This window comes from Chrysochloris asiatica, unplaced genomic scaffold (assembly GCF_000296735.1).
Source record: "Chrysochloris asiatica unplaced genomic scaffold, ChrAsi1.0 scaffold00025, whole genome shotgun sequence".
Classification (NCBI taxonomy): Eukaryota; Metazoa; Chordata; class Mammalia; order Afrosoricida; family Chrysochloridae; genus Chrysochloris; species Chrysochloris asiatica.
Genome location: NW_006408543.1, coordinates 21073188 through 21092413, shown reverse-complemented (window position 1 = coordinate 21092413; position 19226 = coordinate 21073188). Strand labels below are relative to the sequence as shown.

Below are 19226 nucleotides of genomic sequence, written 5' to 3'. Positions count from 1 at the left end.
TGAGTCGGAACCGACTCCACGGCACATAGCAACAACAACAACAAGCTTGTCCCTACTTTTACATTGATGATCTTTATGGTTCTATGTTTTACATTTAGATCTTTAATCCACATAGAGTTTGTTTTTGTGTGTGGTGTGAGATATGGGTTTTATTTCATTTTTCTGCAAATTGATTTTCTGTTTTGCCATTGCCATTTTTTGTCGAGACAGTCTCATCCCTATTTGATGTGTTTTGGCCCTTTGCCAAAGTACAAAACATCTTAAGAACCTATGACAGACCAGACAGTGTTCTAAGCTCAAAGGTTTGTAAGAACTTTGCATGCTGTTTCCAGTTTTCCATTGAGGTAGGATTGTTTCCATTCTGTGTTCCACAGGACACTAGTCCCAGGAGCTACTCAGTGAGAGAAAGTTTCCTCATTAAATGCATTTGGGAAAGGTATCTTTTCATCTTAGAGACTCAAGATGCATTCTAAAGATTCTGAGAAATTCTAAAGGAAAGAAAGTTTCCTTAAGTTGATGAATCCAGTAATTCTGAAAATTTTTGAACACATACACACACACACACACACACACACACACACACACACACACGTAATTTATTTATTTATTTTCAGAGAAGGGAAGAGGGCAAAGATCTCTCCATTATTATCCTGAATGAGATGCTACCATGTTGGGAAAAGCTCCTATAGGCAAAGCAACAGTGTTTTTTTGTAGATTAAGAAGACCCTGTGGTCCAGAATCCACAGTGCCTTTCATTACTACACCTGTGAATTGAAATTTACTTGGTGCTAGCATAAGCACTGGACTGTTAAGCACAGGGTTGGTGGCTCAAACCCACCAGTTGCTCCTTGGAAACCCTATACAGGCTTGCTATGAGTTAGAACTGACTTGATGGCATTTAACAACAGCAACACAACAGGCGCTGTGACTGACGCTTTATGACGCTAAGTTCCATGAACTTTTATTGAGTGTCTGCTACATGTCAGACATGAGTTCTGTAAACGGTATATATTTCTAATGCTTAGAATAACTTGCCAAAGAGGTAGCACAAATGGTTGTTGTTGTTATGTGCTGTGGAGTCAGTTCTGACTCATAGTGACCCTGCACAGGGTTTCCGAGGCTGTATATCTTTACAGGAGCAGAAAGCCTCTTCTCCTGCAGAACAGCTGGTAGTTTCGAGCTGCTGACCTTGAGGTTTGTAGCCCGATTCGTAACCAGTACGCTACCAGACAGAGTTCCTTAGCACAAATGGTAGCTAACATTTATTAAACATTTAATGTGTTAGTCTTGGTGATTTGAAGGGTTTTACATGTTGTTGTTGAGTCCTTACCAAACTGAGGAAGCAGACACTACTGTTTCCCCCATTTTGCAGGTTGACCACATTGAAGCACAAGCTGAAATAAGTTGTCCAAAATTATAACATTCGTTGTCAAGTTTGATTGTGACATATGGAGACCAAGGTGTGCCCCCATGTGTTTCAGAGAAACATTGCTCCCTTTAGGGTTTTCATGGCTGTGACCTTTCAGAAGTAGGTTGCCAGGCTCTTCATGGTGGGCTGTACTGCCAACCTTTGTACTAGTCCAGCTTTTAACTATTTGCCCTGCTGAGGGATTTCTGTCCAAAGTTACAAAGCTCTTAAGCCTGTTCCCTTTGTAGATACTGTGCTGCGTCTTTCGCTCTTATAAAACCTACATTTTCACAATAGTGTGTTTCTAACCATTTCCCAGGATGTTTCCTCATCTCGTTTTTGTTAAGCACCATCGAGTCAGTTCCGACTCAGCCACCCTGTATAGAGTTTCTGAGGCTGTGAAGCTTTTCTGTAGCAGTAAACCTTGTGGTTCGAAGTTCAGTGAGCCACTGTGCTCCCTGCTTCCCCACTTAATGTATCTTTTTAAAGGTTTTTGTCAAGTGGTAAAGAATTTTGACATGGAGGAAGAGTCATTAACATTCCGTGATATGCAGGTGATACAACCTTGCTTGCTGAAAATGAAGATGACTTAAAATATTTAGTGATACACAGTTTTCAGTATGGGTTGCACCTCAATGTAAAGAAAACAAAAATCCTCACCACAGTATCAATAAATAACAGCATGATAAATAAAGAAAAATATTGAAGTTGTGAAAGACTTCATTTTGCTTGGATCCACTATCAACATTCATGGAATCAGCAGTTCAAGAAATCAAACATCATATTGCATCAAGCAAATCTGTTGCCCAAGACCTCTTTATAGTGTTCAAGAGCAAATGTCAGTTTGAAGACTAAGGTGTGTCTGACCCAACTTATGGTATTTTCTGTAGCTTCATATGCATGTGAAAGTTGGACAGTGAATAAGGGAGACCATGGAAAAATTGATGCATTTGAGTAATGGTGTTGAAGAAGAATATTAAAAGTACCATGGACTGCTAAAAGAACAAACACATTTGTGCTGGAAGAAGTACAACCAGAACGTGCATTAGAAGCCAGCATGGCCAGACTTCATCTCTCATACTTTGGACATATTATCAGGATGGACCAGTCTCTGGAGTAGGACATCATGCTTGGTAAAGTGCAGGATCATCAAAAGAGAGGATGAACCTCAATAGTGGCCGCAGCAGTGAGCTCAAGCTTAACAATGATTGTGAGGCTTTCACATGACTGGGCAGTGTTTCGTTCTGCTGTGCATTAGGTTGCTATGAGTTGGAACCAACTTGATGGCACCTAACACCACCATATTCTTGAATTAAAGGCTTTGAGAAGTCCTGAAGGAAAGAAACCAGCTTAATTTTGATTCAGTCTGTATTTGAAATATATTTCACCACTGGTTCCTTTATGGGGAGACTTGAGGACAGTTCTCTATTATCATCATAGAGGATTTTGTCCCTTTGGGGAAACACATAGACAAAGCAGCAATGTGTTTCAGTGGTTAAGAAGGGGCCATGGAGGAGATCTTAGTTCTTTCCTTTTGCTTCCATCACTGTCTGTCAGTTTGTCCTTCTGTGGTGGCTTACGTGTTGCTGTGATGCTGGAAGCTGTACCATCAGTATTTTAAATACCAGCACGGTCACCCATGGGGAAAGGTTTCAGCTGAGCTTCCAGACTAACAACACAGACTAGGAAGACTAATTCTAGCAGAGGGGGACGACTTCTGAATGGTTAGCCACTGTAAACCTTATCTATAACATTATCAGATATAATGCTGCATATTAGACCCTCAGATTGTAAGTCACTCAAAATATGACTGCGGAAGAGCTGTCTCATCAAAGTAGAGTTGACCGTGATGATGCGAATGGAGTAAAGCTTTCTGGACCTTCATTCACTGATGGGGCACAACTCAAATTGAGGAGAAACAGCTGTAAACATTCATTAATAATCAGAACATGGAATGTATGAAGTATGAATGTAGAAAAGTTAGAAGTTGTAAAAAATGAAATAAGAGGTGCATAAAAATCTATATCCGAGGTATCAGTGAGCTGAAGTGATCTGGTATTGTGGTATTGGCTATTTTGAATCTGACAGTCATATGATTTATTACGCTGGGAACAACTAATTCAAGAGGAATGGTGTAGCATTCATCATCAAAAAGAACTTTTCAAGATCTGTGTTTAAGCACAGTGATAGGATAATATCCATAGTCTTTCAAGTAAAATTTTACTAAAGATAATTCAGAAATGGCTGCAACAGTACATTGACAGGGAACTACCTGAGGTTCAAGCCGAATTCAGACAAGGACGTGGAACAAGGGATATCATTGCTGATATTAGATGGATCTTGGCTGTTGACTATGCAAAGACTTTTGACTGTGTGGATCATGACAAGCTATGGACAACATTGTGAAGAATTGGGTATTCTGAGCACCTTATTGTGTTCATGAAGAACCTGTACAGAGACCAAGAGGCAGTTGTTCAAAGAGAACAAAAGGACACTGAATGATTTAAAATAGGGAAAGGTGTGCATCAGGGTTTTGTTCCTTCACCATACCTATTCAATCTGTATGCTGAGCATATAACCCAAGAAGTTGGATTATATGAAGGAGAACGTGGCATCAGGATTTAGAGGAAGACTCATTAACAACCTGAGATTTTTTTTTTTTTTTTTACTTTTTGTGAATTGAGGGAAGATAAACAGACAAGATCAGCTTTACTTTCAACCAATCATACATTTTGTTTCATCTCAGTGATTACAATTCCCTTCTGTTAAAACAATTATCCTGTTTCTACCCTGTTGTTTTACATTTTATTTTTCACACATCAACAAAGCAAAACTACTAGATGTACACATATAAAACAAAAAAATACATATTCATTTAAGTGTCCAAAGGGCACATTTTGCAAGCCAGCTTCCTGCCCACAGGTCCACAGCCTTTCTCGTTCATGGGCCTAGTGTCTTCAGCTGCTCTATCTCTCTATGCCACCGCCTCTGCCACAATCTCTGCTGTTGCTTCTTTTCTGGGTAGGGTCTCACACTGTAGTCATGTTCTTCCTTCTGGGTGGTCCTGGGGCGCTCTGTTCCTGAAATGAAAAACTAACTACTCTCCCCTTTTAGTTACACATCTTCTACAATTACAGTTGTGACAATCGCAATTAGTCCTGATAATGATTACTCACAGTTGAATCATAAAATCCTATCACCATCATCTCCCATTCCCTTTCACCAGATCCAACTGGAAAAGAGGACAACTGTTCAGTGGAGAATCTACCTTACCCCCTTCATTCTGACACTAAGCATACTCATGAAAGTTTGTAAGCCAGCCATTTCATTTATGGCCTCCCATTTTTGACAGCCGATGTCTAAATTGCTTGTCCCTCTGCTATATGCTTTGATACAGCCTTGCTTGCTGAAAGTGAAGAAGACTTAAAGTATTTACTGATGAAGATCAAAGAGCACAGCCTTCGGTATGGATTGCATCTCAATGTAAAGAAAACAAAAATGATCACCATTGCACCAGTAAATAACATCATAAGTGGAGAAAATATCAAAGTTGTGAAAGACTTCATTTTGCTTGGATCCACCATCAACATTCATGGAAGTAAAAAAAAAAAAAAAAAAATCAAACAGTATATTATTGCATTAAGAAAATTTGCTTGACAAGACCACTTTAAAGTGTTCAGGAGCAAAGATACCAGTTTGAGGACTAAGGTGGGCCTGACATAAGCCATGAAATTTTCAATTGCTTCATATGCATGTGAAAGTTGGACGATGAATAAGGAAGACTGTAAAATTGATGCATTTGAGTTATGGTGGTGGAGAAGAATATTGAAAGTACCATGAACTTCCTGAAGAACAAGCAAATCTGTGGTGAACAAAGTACAGCCATAATGCTCATTAGAAGCCAGGCTGGCCAGACTTCGTCTCCCATACTTTGGACATGTTATCAGGAGGGACTAATCCCTGGAGAAAGTAAACTGGAGGGCCTGCAAAAAAGAGGAAAACCCTTAGCGAAATGGGTTGGCACAGTTGTTAGGGTGACTCAGGACCGGGTAGTGTTTCATTTTCTTGTGCTCAGGGTCACTGCAAGGCAGAGCCAACTCGACGGCACCTAACAACAACAACAACAACAGCTAAGTAAAGTTAAGACCAAACTAAACTAATTAAGTACTTCATTTTAAGTCTCCCAATATTAAGAATTTAGGTTTTAAAAAAATATCTGGCCTCTTGTTCAGTTCCCATTAGGCTTACTGGCCCTTGGGCCCTCTTGTCAAATGAAGATATGTTACAAGGTATGTTTGTTGGGAAGCAGTCCAGGTGGCCTAGCAGCTGGCTCTGGCTACTAACTGAAAGGTCAGCAATTTGAACCCAGCAACTGCTCCACAGGGAGAAGGAGGTGGTAATCAGTATCTTGGGAAACTGTTTTAACAGTTATGGTAGGTGCTGTTGCCTGGCGGGAACCTGTACAACTTCATGAATCTGAAGAAATGGGCCTCACCCCACCAACCCTACCACCAGAGTCTACTTGGGACACATGTGCCCCCCCTATAATTGTATCAAAATCTATATTACCTTAAGAATATTTTTGCCCCTTGATTTCAGCATGCCTCCCATTATTGAAAACACATGGTACCAACAAACAGAATTCAAAGTAGAAAATAATCCGGCCATAAAGGTTCCACCTGCTAAGAAAAAAAGAAGAATAAACTGTATTTGCCCTTTTTGATAAAAGATAGCAAGAATAATTCAGAGGACAAGATTCTTTTCTATTTTTTTCAGTTTTCTTTCATTCCACACTGAGAAGTGATTCCAGTCAGAAGGTACAGAAGGGGGAAGGGAGGAAAAGTCACATGATCCAGACAGCAAGCTGGTGACTCCAGCTCATACTTATCATCCCGATCAGCTGCTTATTAATCTGATTACTGTTCTTTGTGTTCCGTATATCAGGTTCCTGATTTTCTAGCTTCATTATAATGAAGCTGTGTGCAGCATGTGCACGCTTTTCAGACGCTGGGGTGTCTCAAAGGCAACATGCTCTCACCACTGAGGTAGATGGTGTATGGATTTTCAGATATTAAAACAGTGATTCTGGGTGGTGGGAGTGTTATTAGCTGTATATCAGAATGGGGTAAGAGTGTTTTAAATTCATATTCACCCCTTATTATGACAGAGATTACAGGGAGGGGTGGATTATTATTGTAAATGATATGAAAGTGGAGAAAATGGCTTAAAAAGCCACTGCGTTAGATGCACGTTGTGGAACCCAGACCTCCTAATGAACTAGGTGTTAGCAGTAAGAAAATCATGATGGAGACAGTGATCTGGTGATCCAAGCCAAAAAACCCCTTCTTGCATTATTATCTGTTTCCTCTTTGGGGCCACGGAGACTTAGCCTGACTGAGTCCTATAGTTCCTATTCATACGCTGAGGGGTAGTTCACTGTATGAATTGATGTTCCTGCTGAAATACCTGAGTTACCTTCCCACTTGACTACTTGATCACTAGATCTCTCTACCCTTGGGAATCCATCCATTTCTCTATTCTCTTAGATTTTCCCCCCTCCTGGTGGTTGTTAAACTCTTAATAACTACTAGATGAGTTGATGAACTGGGTAGACTCATTAGCCAGAGTAAGTATTGGCGGTAATTAGGAAGCCTCATTCAGAGTTATGTGGAGATTTAACTCCCTGAAGTAATAGCATGCACCTCAGGGAGGAAGGAAGGAAGCAGCAGATGCGAACTGAAGTTGATGCTAATGAGTATTTGCTGTTTCCAACCAGCACCAGTGTGCTTTCTCTGCCCTCTGACTGAACCACTTTGAAGGAGATTCAAAGGTGTTTCTTTACTGGGAGCAGTGTCAGATGACTCATGCAAGGAAAGCACAGACTTACTTGTGCTTACTTACAGATCTGTGGTGAACAGTTTCACGTTTTTTTCATGCCACCAAAGATGCTTCTAGGCCTGAGCCTGGAGCAGCTAGAAGAACAGAAGATACTTCTTGAAAGAAAGACAAACAGGAAAAATACAAAACAATAAAGACAGTCTGACTGATTACTACAAGAACAAGCAAGTTGCTCACCCAGGAGACATCAAGACAAGTGGTCAGGTCCCCTCAGAGCAAACCCCTTTAGTGGGAATACAAGCTCTGATTGGTGAACGCGTTTGTCACTGATAAGGGGAAGTGAGGGAAAAACACTGAGCTAAGTAAGCCCGACACTGTTCGATAGACTCCTGTGAATCCTGGTGGAGACCTGGTTGGCCAGTAGTGTGACAAGACCTGGGGACTCTTGGGCCAGAGTCAGTGACATAGCTGCAGAGGACCAGAGTGGAGAGTGAAGCATCCAGCTGATAAGAAGAGAAGGCATATGCACAAGAACACCCACACTTGCAGATAATACCCACTTGACCGGGCTTCAATGACTAGATGATCAGAGCTCAACCAGAAGAAGAAAGAAGAGGAAAAAAAGAGTAATCTGATACAATTTGATGAACTTGACCTATGGCTGCAGTAGCTCAAAAGAGGGAACACCTATGGATGCAGTAACTCAAAAGAGGGAACAAATCTTTACAGTGAGGATCATTCCCACCCCCTCCATATACAGAATAGTCAGGGATAGGCAACTTGGACATTGGCTACTCAAAACGGGGGTGGGGGGAAGCTACAAAGGCAAGAAGTGACTGTCTTACAAGTTTTCAAGAGGGAGTCTAGATCCAGAGGGCATGGAGGAAGGTAGAATCTCCACTGAGTAGCATCCAATCTGGCTGGGCGGGGCTAATGAAAGGAGATGGGGCTAGGTCTCTTGTGATACAATAGTGAATAATTGTTATCAGGACTGACTGTGAGGGTTAAAAATGTAAAGGTAGATGTTTTGTAGCAAAAGGAGGGGAGTGATTGACTTTGCAGTCTAGGAGTGGAGGTCCCTGGGACCATCAAGGGAGAAAAGCAGAGAGCAGGACCCTACCCAGAGAAGCAGTGATGCCAGAGATGGAGGCAGAGATGATGATGTGGAGAGGCAGAGATGATGTGGAGAGATGGAGCAGCTGGGCACTTTAAACCCAGAGAGGGAGAGGGGCTGTGTGCTGACCATTGGGGGTGGGGGATGGGGCAGACTTGCAGTGTATACCCTTTGGTTGGTTGATGATGCATGGAGGGGTTTGTAACCAGGGCAATGAAACGATACACGATAGGATGAATGTAAAGCTAATAGTCTCCCAGGTAAACTATCACATAATTCACAATAAAACTTAAAAAAAAAAAAGATGCTTCTAGGTCTGGCTGGCGTCTGACATGCTTACAACCTCACAGCACCTTCCTACAGTATCAAAACCTCTTTTCAAGTTGACAGGGATGGAGTACCCAGAAAGCCAGGTGAACATGGGATTACAAATGCTTGCTTACTGATCTATATTTTTAGATGCTACTGAGTTGGCTCTGACTCATGGTGACCCTGTGAAACACTGCCCGGCCCTGTACCATCCTTTACCACTGAACAGTAAATAAGGTAAGCATGAGCATACTTGGATTTACTTGCTAATTTTTCATTACAGATTAGTAAGCAAGCACAAGCTCATGCTTACCTTCCTTATTGGATTCTTCCCCTGACTGAGAGATAGTTGTTAGTTCTGAAAAGGGAACTAACAGAGTTTGAAGTTATTTTTTTCTGTTCGTTGTTGTTGTTGTTAGGTGCTGTTGAGTCGCTTCCCACTCATTATGGTCCAAAGTACAACAGAAGAAACTCTTTGGGGTCCTGCACCATCTTCACAAGTATTATGTTTGAGCCTGTTGTTGCAGTCCCCATGCCAATCTGTCTTGTTGAGGGTCTTGTTCTTTTTGCTGTCTCTCCACTTTACCAAGCATGATGTCCTTCACCAGGGACTGGTCATTCCTGGCAGCCTGTCCAAAGTATGAAAGATGAAGTCCTGTCATTGCCACCTTCAACAAGCAGTCCAGCCGTACTTCTTTCAAAACAGATTTGTTCATTCTTGTGGCAGTCCGTGGTATATTTTAGATTCTTCGCCAACACCATAATTTAAATGCATCGATTCTTCTCCAGTCTTCCTTATTTATTTTCCAACATTCTCGTGCACATGAGGTAATTGAGAATACCATGGCTTGGGTCAGGCACACCTTAGTCCTCAAGGCGATTATCTTTGCTCTTTAACACTTGAAAGAGATCTTTTGCCACAGATTTGCCTAATGCAACGTGTCCTTTGATTTTTTTTTTATTTTCTGACTGGTGTTTCCATGAGCTCAGATTGTGGATCCAAGTAAAATGAAATCCTTGACAATTTCAATCTTTTCTCCATTTATCATGATGTTTTTATTAGTTGAGTTGTGAGGATTTTGGTTTTCTTTACATTGAGGCTAAGTCTCTACTGAAGGCTGTTGTCTTTGCTCAAAGTCATTAATAAGTAGGTACGTCAAGTCTGCTTTGCTTCCAGCAAACATGGTTGTGTGATCTGCATATTGCAGGCTGTTGATAAGTCTTCTTCCAATTCTGATGCCATATTCTTGTTCATATAATCTTGGATTATCTGCATGCAGATTGAATAAGTATAGTGAAAAGATAAACCCTGACACATACCTTTCCTGATTTTAAATCATTCAGTACCCCCTTCTTCTGTTAAGTTTCTTGAATTCCCATTTTTTGCAGTATTATCTATAGTTTATGATCCACACAGCCAGTCAATCAAACAAAAATAAACATCTTTCTGGTATTCTCTAATGTCACCTAAGGTCCATCCGATGTCAGGAATAACATCCCTCATTCCATGTTTGCTGAATCTGGCTTGAATTTCTGGCAACTCTCTGTTGATGTGCTGCTAAAAACATAACTGTTTGAATTATCTTCAGCAAAATTTTACTTGCATGTGATGTTAATATTGTTTGATGATTTCTGCATTCTATTGGGTTGCCTTTTTAGAAAGCACAAAAATATGTATCCCTTCCAAATTTCTTGGCATACATAGATGAGTGAGCACCTCCAGCCCGAGATTAGTTTGTTGAAACATTTCTGTTTGCATTCTGTCAATTTCTGGAGGCTTATTTTTCCCCAATGCTTTCAACGCAGCTTGGACATCTTACTTCAACACCATCAGTTAATGATCTCTAGTGCCTCATGAAATGACTGACATTGACCAGTTCTTTCTGGTACTGTGATTGTGTACTTTTTTTGATGCTTCTTTCATCATTCAATATTTTGCCCATGGAACCCTTTAGTATTGCAACACAAGGCTTGAATTTTTTCTTCAGTCTTTTAGCCTGAGAAATGCAGGGAGTGTTCTTCCCTTTTTGGGTTCTATCTCCAGGTGTTTGCATAGTATATTATAATACTTGACTTTGTCATCTTAAGCTGCCATTTGAAATTCTTCTGTTCAGCTCTTTTACTTCATGATTTTGTCCAGTTGCTTTAGCTTCTTTATGCTCAAGAGCAAGTGTCAGTATCTCTTCTGACATCCATTTTTGGTCTTCTTCACCTGTATTTTTAATGTAATTTAGGATTGAATTTTCGGCCTGTTTCCTTTTTTGTTTGCTTGTCCAACTCTAAAATCCCCGTTCAGGCCTTTTTTCTAGTTATAAACAGTTCAGGGCCGGCTGTGACCGTTTGGTTTTAATTGGAAACTGTCTCTTTAAATTTCGAGGAGATCTGTGTGCATGCGTAGTAGAACCCTCTGAAGGTGTGGCTGGAGTGCCCACTAGCTCAGGCAGCCCTATCATCACCAGAATGGAGGTGTGCAGACAGCAAGGGACCAATGAACAGATACCAAAAGAAAAGAATGTCCACACCTTTATCTCCACGGTTCTGCCAGGCGTCTGTGGCCGCTCTGATCCTTCCCTCCCGCTTGGTCTCACCCAAGATGGCGGCTCCTGGAGCAGCTGAGCATCCAGAGCTAGAAAGCAATGGACTTCTTGCTTCTGCCACAAATTCCTCCAGCTGTAAGTCTTCCAACCTTCTAAATATTCCTTTATATGTGGTTCAGAGTTCTGGGACCATCCCCTGAGCCTGCTTGGTTCTGTATTCTGGGTTGTTTCTGGTGTAGCTCCTTACTGCATTTGCGCCTAATCCAATGTATTGTTTGTTCTCTTCACCTGTATTTTTACTGACCTTTTGCTTTCTTCATGTATGATGTTCTTGATGTCATCCTCCAACTCTTTTGGTCTTTGTCAAATGCATCAAACCTGTTCTTGAGATGTTCCCTAACTTGAGGTGGGATATACTGAAAGTTATATTTTGGCTCTTGGTGGATTTGTTTTAGTTTCCTTGAGCTCCAGCCTGAACTTTCGTGGTGGTGGTGTGCTGTGGAGTTGGTTCTGACTCATAGTGACCCTGTACAAGGTTTCCGAGGCTGTAAATCTTTATGGGAGCAGAATGCCTTATCGTGCTCCTGTAGAACAGCTGGTAGTTTCGAACTGCTGACCTTGAGATTAGCAGCCCAGTTCGTAACCACTACGCTACCAGAGCTCCTTATGTAAGAGCAATTGATGGTCTGTACCACAGTCAGCTCATGACTTTTGGCTAATGATGCTGAGTTTCTGCATCGTCTTTTCCACAGATGTAGTCAATTTGGTTGCTGTGTATTAATTGCACCTGGCAAGGTTTACGTATATGGTGGTGGTGGTGGTGTGCCGTGGAGTCGGTTCCGACTCATAGCAACCCTGTACAGGTTTTCCGAGGCTGGAAATCTTTACGGATGAAGTAAGTCTCATCTTTCTCCCATGGAATGACTGGTAGTTTCGAACTAGCTGACGTTGAGGTTAGCAGCCCGACTTGTAACCACTATGCTACCAGAGCTCCTTTATGTGTATTTATTGTTGTTAAGTGCCATCGAGTCGGTTCTGACCCATAGCGACCCTGTACAGGGTTTCCGAGGCTGTAAATTTTTACGGGAGCAGAAAGCCTCATCTTTCTCCTGCGGAACAGCTGGTAGTTGAACTGCTGACCTTAAGGTTCGCAGCCCGATTTGTAACCACTATGTTACCAGAGCTCCTTTTACATGTAGAGTTGCCATTTATGTTGTTAAAAAATGGTATTTTCAATGAATAAGTTATTGGTCTTTCAAAATTCTGTCTTGCTATCTCCAACATCGTTTCTAACAGCCTGGCAATATTTTCCAACTACCAGTCCTTCCTCTTTCCCACTTTTTTTGTATTTCATTCACCAGTAATTATCAAGGCATCTTGATTGCAAATTTGATCAATTTCAGATTGAAGAAGTTGATAAAATTCTTCAGTTTCATCATCATTGGCTTTAGTAGTTGGTGTGTAAATTTGAATAGTAGTGGTATAATTAGTCTTTCTTGTAGTTATATGAATATTATCCTATCACAGACAGGATTGTATTCTAGAACTTGAAATACCCTTTTTGACATTCCTGCTTAATTTGTCCTTTCCACTATGGTAAACTCTGTGATTGTCTGATTCAAAATGGCCAATACCAATCCATTTCAGCGCACTGGTGCCTAGAATATCTATATGTGTTCTATTTGGTGTTTGATGACTTCCAGTTTTCCTTGATTCATGCTTTGTACATTACAATTTCAGTTATTAATGAATGTTTGCCGCTGTTTCTTTTCATTTTGGGCTGTACCCCATTAGTAAATGAATATCCTGAAAGCTTTGCTCCATCCACATCTGAGGTCAGCTCTACTTTGATTAGGCAGGTCTTCCCCAGTTGAATTTTGAGTGCCTTCAAACCTGAAGGGCTCAGCTTCCAACACTGTTATCAGACAGTGTTTCACTGCTAGTCATACGGTTTCCAGTAGCTAACCTTTCAGAAGGGGTCTGCCTCTCCCTCTTCCTAGTTTTTCAGTCTGGAAGCTTCACTGAACCAGTCAACCATTAAATTCTGTCAACCATTTAAAATACTAGTCGCATAGCTTCCAGCATCACAGCAACACACAAGCCACCAGTGTATGGAAAACTGACAGATAATTGGTGCACAAAATAAATAGGAGAAAAATAGAAGGTTTTATGATGTAGGGCAACTAGAGTTGTTAAGTGTGATGGAGTGGCTCCAACCCATAGTGACCGTGTATAGGGTTTCTAAGGAGCAGCTGGTGAGCTTGAACCACCAACCCTTGTGGCTCAACTGACCTTGCGTTATTTATTGTCCTCTGTCATTTCACTCCCTACTGCAATGTTTTCTCTAAGTCTGGACTGTTGTTAGGTGCTATTGAGTTGGTTCTGACTCGTAGCGACCCTGCCTGGTCCTTGGTCCTTGGTCCTTGGGATCTTTGTCCATCGTTGTTATGTTTGAGCCCATTGTTGCAGCCGCTGTGTTAATCCCTCGTTGAGGGCCTTCCTCTTTTTCACTGACCTTCCACTTTGCCAAGTATAATATCCTTCTCCAGGGACTGGTCTGTCCTGATAACAGGAGACGAAATCTTACCACCCTTGGTTCTAAGGCGCATTCTTATTTTACTTTTTCCAAGACAGATTTGTGTATTCTTGTGGCAGCCCAGGGTATAATCAATATTTTTTGCCAACACTATAATTGAAAGGTATCAATTTTTCTGTCATCTTTTCTATTGTCCTGCTTGTACATGCATCTGAGACAACTGAAAAATCTATACTTATTTCAGGTTCTTCTTTGCACACTGGAATTGAAAACCTCCAATTGCTATGTGTTCACTAGTTGTTTGTGCTCAGTTCACATCTCCTCTAAAACCCACCCTTGGGTCTCTCACATTCTAGCATGGCCTTTCCGCTGATGTGTGCAGCATGTAACATGCTATATAAGTTGTGTTTCCTTGTGTGATGATTATGTGGTTCACACATTGCTTGCACAGATAATATATTCTTAGAAAAATACCTGGGTTATCTATTTGGGATTTTATAGTTGTGGAAAGCAAAGATCTTCTCCCTCTTTTTTTCTGTTTTTCATTAATTTTCCTTCTAAAAAATGCTTGTGATTAAAAAAAATTGTATGAGTGCTTGGCACTAATATGTATTAAAACCAAAACACCCATTGCTGTCGAATTGATTTTTGATCATGTAATCTAGTCTTTTTATGGAGTCCTGGTGTAGTGCTTGCTGTAGGATAAGCACGGACTGCAAGGTCGGTTTGAATCAGACGGTCAGCGGTCAAACTCACTAGCTCATCCTTGAAAACCCTATACAGGGTAGCTATGAGTTGGAGCAGATTCAACGACACTTAATAACAACAAGTCTTTTAAAAAGGCTTCTCAGAGGACATTATAGTTAGTGGTGGTGGTGGTGTGTACTATTGAGTCCGTTCCAACTCATAGTGAATCTTGTATAGGGTTTCTGAGGCTATACAACTTTATGGGAGCAGAAAGCCTCATCCTTCTCTCACGGAGAAGCTGGTAGATTCTAACTGCTGATCTGTGGTCAGTAGTCCAATATGTAATCCACTACACTACCAGGGAGTCCTGGTGTGGCTCTGTGGGCTAATGCATCAGACTGCAAAATCTAAACTGCAAGGTTGGTGGTTCAAGCTTACCAGCTGCTCCTTGGAAACCCTATACAGGGTCACTACAGGTCGGAATCGACTCGATGGCACTTAACAACCATAACAACACTACCAGGGCTCCTTACATTGTTGTTGTTAGGTGCCATCAAGTCAGTTTCTACTCATCGCGACATTGTGTAAGGTTTCGAAGGAGCAACTGGTGTGTTTGAATTACAGTTACATTATAGTTAAAGTTAACTTGTCATCAGCTCCTCATCCCATTATATTTATGTGGAATAGAAGGTTTGTTGTTGTTGTTAAGGGCTGTCCAGTCAATTTCGACTCATAGTGACCCTAGATACGGTTTTTGAAGAGCGACTGGTGGGTCTGAACTGCCAACCTTGTGGTTAGCAGTACAGTGCTTATCCTACAGCGCCATACCAGGACATCATCGAAGGTTTATAGTATGTGAATTTCCTTCCTCTTCCCCAAGTGCTCAAAGTCTAAATGTTTTGACTCTTTGGAACTTAGTTTAGAAAAGAAGGAACTATCTTCTTGGTATAGTTAAAAAATTATTTGTGCTTTCTCAGGTGCTATGTTTCTTTAAACAAGTAGTTAAATTACCTTCTTTTTGTGCTCTGAATGAAGTTAAATTACAGTTTTTCATTGTAGAACATTAACACTCTTCAGTGCATATTAGTTTTATAAAACTTTTGAGAACACTTGTAGAGAAAGTGAAGTTAATTGGATTTCTTTTTATTGAGTCAGTTTGAATCTATGTACAAATACTTGGCTAGCCCATAAAGCTTTTTATTTTAGAAACTGTATTTCTTTAAAATGTTTACCACCTTCTTAATGCTTTCCAGGAACCAGATCCTGAGCTGCCGTTGTCTCAGGTAAAGGTTTACTGCAACCTGTAGTTTAGAGAATACTTTAGTTGCTACTGCTTAGTTGTTGATGTAGATTAGAAAATTTGCTGCATATCTCCTTGTGGTGTAATAAAGTTTGCCTTAGCCATACCTACCACTCCTTCCTCCCCTCCCCCATTTGTGCTAAGTATGTCTTTAATAAAACAGTTGGCATTTCAACATTTTTTACATGTACACAGGAACTTCAAAAAGTTTGTGGAAAAATTCCATTATCTTTTCATTTAATTTTTCCACTAACTCTTTGAAGTCCCCACTTAGCACACCACATGCTCTTTACCGTCTGTAAACAGTTACGTTTGTGTATCTGAGTGGTGGTGGTTGTGTGCTGTGGATTCTGTTCAGGTTTACAGTGACCCCGTGTACGGTTTCTGAGGCTGTAAATCTTTTACGGAAGCAGAAAACCTCATTTTTCTCCCGTGGAACTGCTGATAGTTTCAAAATGCTGACTTTAAGCTTTGCAGCCCGACTCATAACCACTGTGTTACCAGAGCTCCTTGTGTATCTGAGTAGCCTTGTAGAACTAACACACTCTCCCCATTAAGAGTTGGAGCTTAAGTAGGAATGATTGTGACTGGCTGGATAGATGAGAAAAAACAAGTCAGAGGCAAGGGGAACCTTGGGCTTAGAAAAGGAACCACGTGGTCAGCATAGCCACAGGTGCCTAAAAAGACTGCAGTGGGTAGGACAGTATGTCCCGAGTGACCTGACTCTGCTTAGAAAGATCTTGACTTTAACTGAACTGGCAGCTCTAAGAGGGAGGAGCCTTCAGCAACGAAGGAGGGAGGAACTCTGGCCAGTCAGCCACTGTCAACTTTGGTTATGGGTGTGAGGAGCTAGAGAGACTGGCTAGCCAAGGATTTGGGTGGGAGCGTCCACTGGGAGAAAGGAGGTCTGGCCAGGGAACACCTGGCCAGTGAAGCTTTAAGCTCAGGAGAGTTTCCAGTGAGTTGGGGATAAAGAGAAGGGATGTGGAAAGCTGCAAATCGGAGAGCTTAAATATTGCCAGGTTTTTGCCCTATCAAGTGATAGAGAATCTTAAGTGTGTTTAATAAAAGTAATAGAGTCCTGGTGTGGCGCTGTGGGCTAATGCATTGGACCAAAAGGTCAGTTAGAACTGCAAGGCCAGTGGTTCAAATTCACCAGCTACTCTTCGGAAATCCTATATAGGGTCGCTATGAGTCACAACTGACCTGACGACACATAACAATAACAAAAAAATATAAGAAAACTTTATCATAGGGGCTCATTTGCATAATCATTGAATCTGTTAGAAGAAGGCAATGTATAAAGTACTCTTACTCTGTAGTGTTGAACCGACTGAATGTAGGTTACAGTGTGACACTCTGCTCTTTAAAAGGCTGACATTTACCTTTGAATGCTCCTAGTCATGATTTGTAAATGGATACATGGGCAAGCATATTTTTTGCATACTATGTATACTTGTCATTTAAGGAGGATTTAATTAGTAAGTAAGGCAATGTGGCTTGTCTTCAATAACTTCAGAAGATTTTGATTACAAGTAAATGTAGCATCCATTAAAAAGCAATAACTTGTAATGTAAGTACAGTTTAAAAGTTGGCAATGGCTTTTACAAGTTTAAAAGTAGCAGATCAGCTTTATGAAGAACCTGTATTCAGTATTATTTTTATGCTCAGTTGCTATAGACTTAATTATTCTAGCCTAGTTCAAAACTACCAGCTGTTCCGCGGGAGAAAGATGAGGCTTTCTGCTCCTGTAAAGATTTACAGCCTCGGAAACCCTGTACAGGGTCGCTATGAGTCGGAACCGACTCCACGGCACACAACAACAACAAGATTACTTCAGATCGCTGCGCAGTGTTTCTAAAAGACTAAAAAGTGAATCTAAGAGAACAAGACTAACTGGATTCTTTTGAACTCATTATTATGCTCCCCCCCCCACCTTTTTTGCACATTTTTATAACTTCCAAAGAAATGAGGTATTACAGTAACATTTGAATATTTTGTGACTTTGATCCTGTTTTCAAAGAGTAAGGCAGAGTGTCAGATGTTACTGATTCTTAGAAATCTAATTCTTAGATAGATGGTTTTTAGATAGCCTTATTTTAATAATAATTTAGCAGTATGATTTCCTATATGCCTTAAGCTACTGACCTTGTTTTCTGTATTAAGAGGGCAGGAGACTTTAAACTTGTTTTGCTTAACACAGTAATAGAGTTTTTCCTGTTTCATATGATTGTTTTCGTAATTGAAATGGAATAAACCATACAGAAGGTAGAGGATTCAGTATTTCCTGATGCTACCTGGCAGGTATTTGTCTTAAAAGTAATAACAGCCTTAGTACATGAATAAAGAGGGATTGTTTCACAGATAATTAATATGATGAATACTCATCTGTGCTCTAAAGAAATTGCTAAACATCTCTTCTTCTTTTTTTTTTTTTTAACCAATTTCATGTGTAAATAAGTCCAATACATAGCTATTCAATGTATTTACATAAAGAACGACTTTTTTTTATGCTGCTTGACCTGATCCCTTTATTCACAAGTTAGAGGTATCTGACAAAACCCGTGTATTTTTTAAATTCAGATTCAAGGGCAGTTGGGTTTTATTGTCTGTGCTTTGTTAATGTATTTTATTTTAATCACCAATTAGTTTTGAACTCTTTTTTTCTTTTCTGACAGAATTTTAGGACTGTAAACCTTATTTGGCTTGTCTCCCAAGTAAAAATTATGTATTATGTTAAGGCCAAAGCTCCATCTGCTGTTTTCATTAAAATCTCAAGAGTTGTTCACATTGCCAGGAGCAGGTCTTGGAATACAGTATGATGTGTAATCAAGCAGGGATGGATAATTTTCAAGGTCATTGTTTTATTCAGGAAAATTAACTTTATCAAACACTGGTAAATTGGAAATTGAAAATTGGCTTAAATAGACTTTATTACAGATCTTTAAGAAGCAAGCATCTCAAACTGTTATTCTTATTTCTTAAGAATAAGATTCTGAGATTAATGGAATACCAATAGACATTGAAACAAATACAGAGCTGTTTACTCTGTGAAAACTTGAATTCTTATGGAATGAAAATTATTTAAAAATCCTCTGTTAACATCTGAAATCTTTGAGGGTATTCATTTGGTGGGGAGGAAATAATGGGTTTATTTTCCTATGTTATGAGGCTAATGTAAACTTTTTGTATCTCCTTATTTTTAAGAAGTTAGTGTTGTTGCTACTATGTGCCGTCGATTCAGTTTCAACTTGTAGTGACCCTGCATAGGGTTTTTGCAGAGTGGCTGGGGGTTTGAACTGCCAGCCTTGTAGTTCAAACCGACCTTGCCGTCCAGCGCCATACCAGAACTCCACTAAGAAGTTATTAGGAGGATAGGTGCCAAGATACCTGATGGACTAGGCTGCAAGATACCACTATGGACATGTTAATAGTAAAACATAAACTGTGTTACCTGGATAAGTCCTAACTGCCTGTATGAGTGATCCACTGCCTGT

At 40.4% G+C, this 19226-nt stretch overlaps 1 protein-coding gene across 1 annotated transcript in view; it reads left to right on the top strand.

Annotated features, from left to right (window-relative positions):
- Positions 1 to 19226, top strand: part of TTC8 (tetratricopeptide repeat domain 8) — a 100440-nt gene that overhangs the window by 8838 nt on the left and 72376 nt on the right. The window contains exon 2 of the mRNA XM_006839636.1: positions 15683 to 15712. Coding sequence (XP_006839699.1) covers positions 15683 to 15712 — 30 coding nt within the window. The remainder of the gene's footprint in view (positions 1 to 15682; positions 15713 to 19226) is intronic.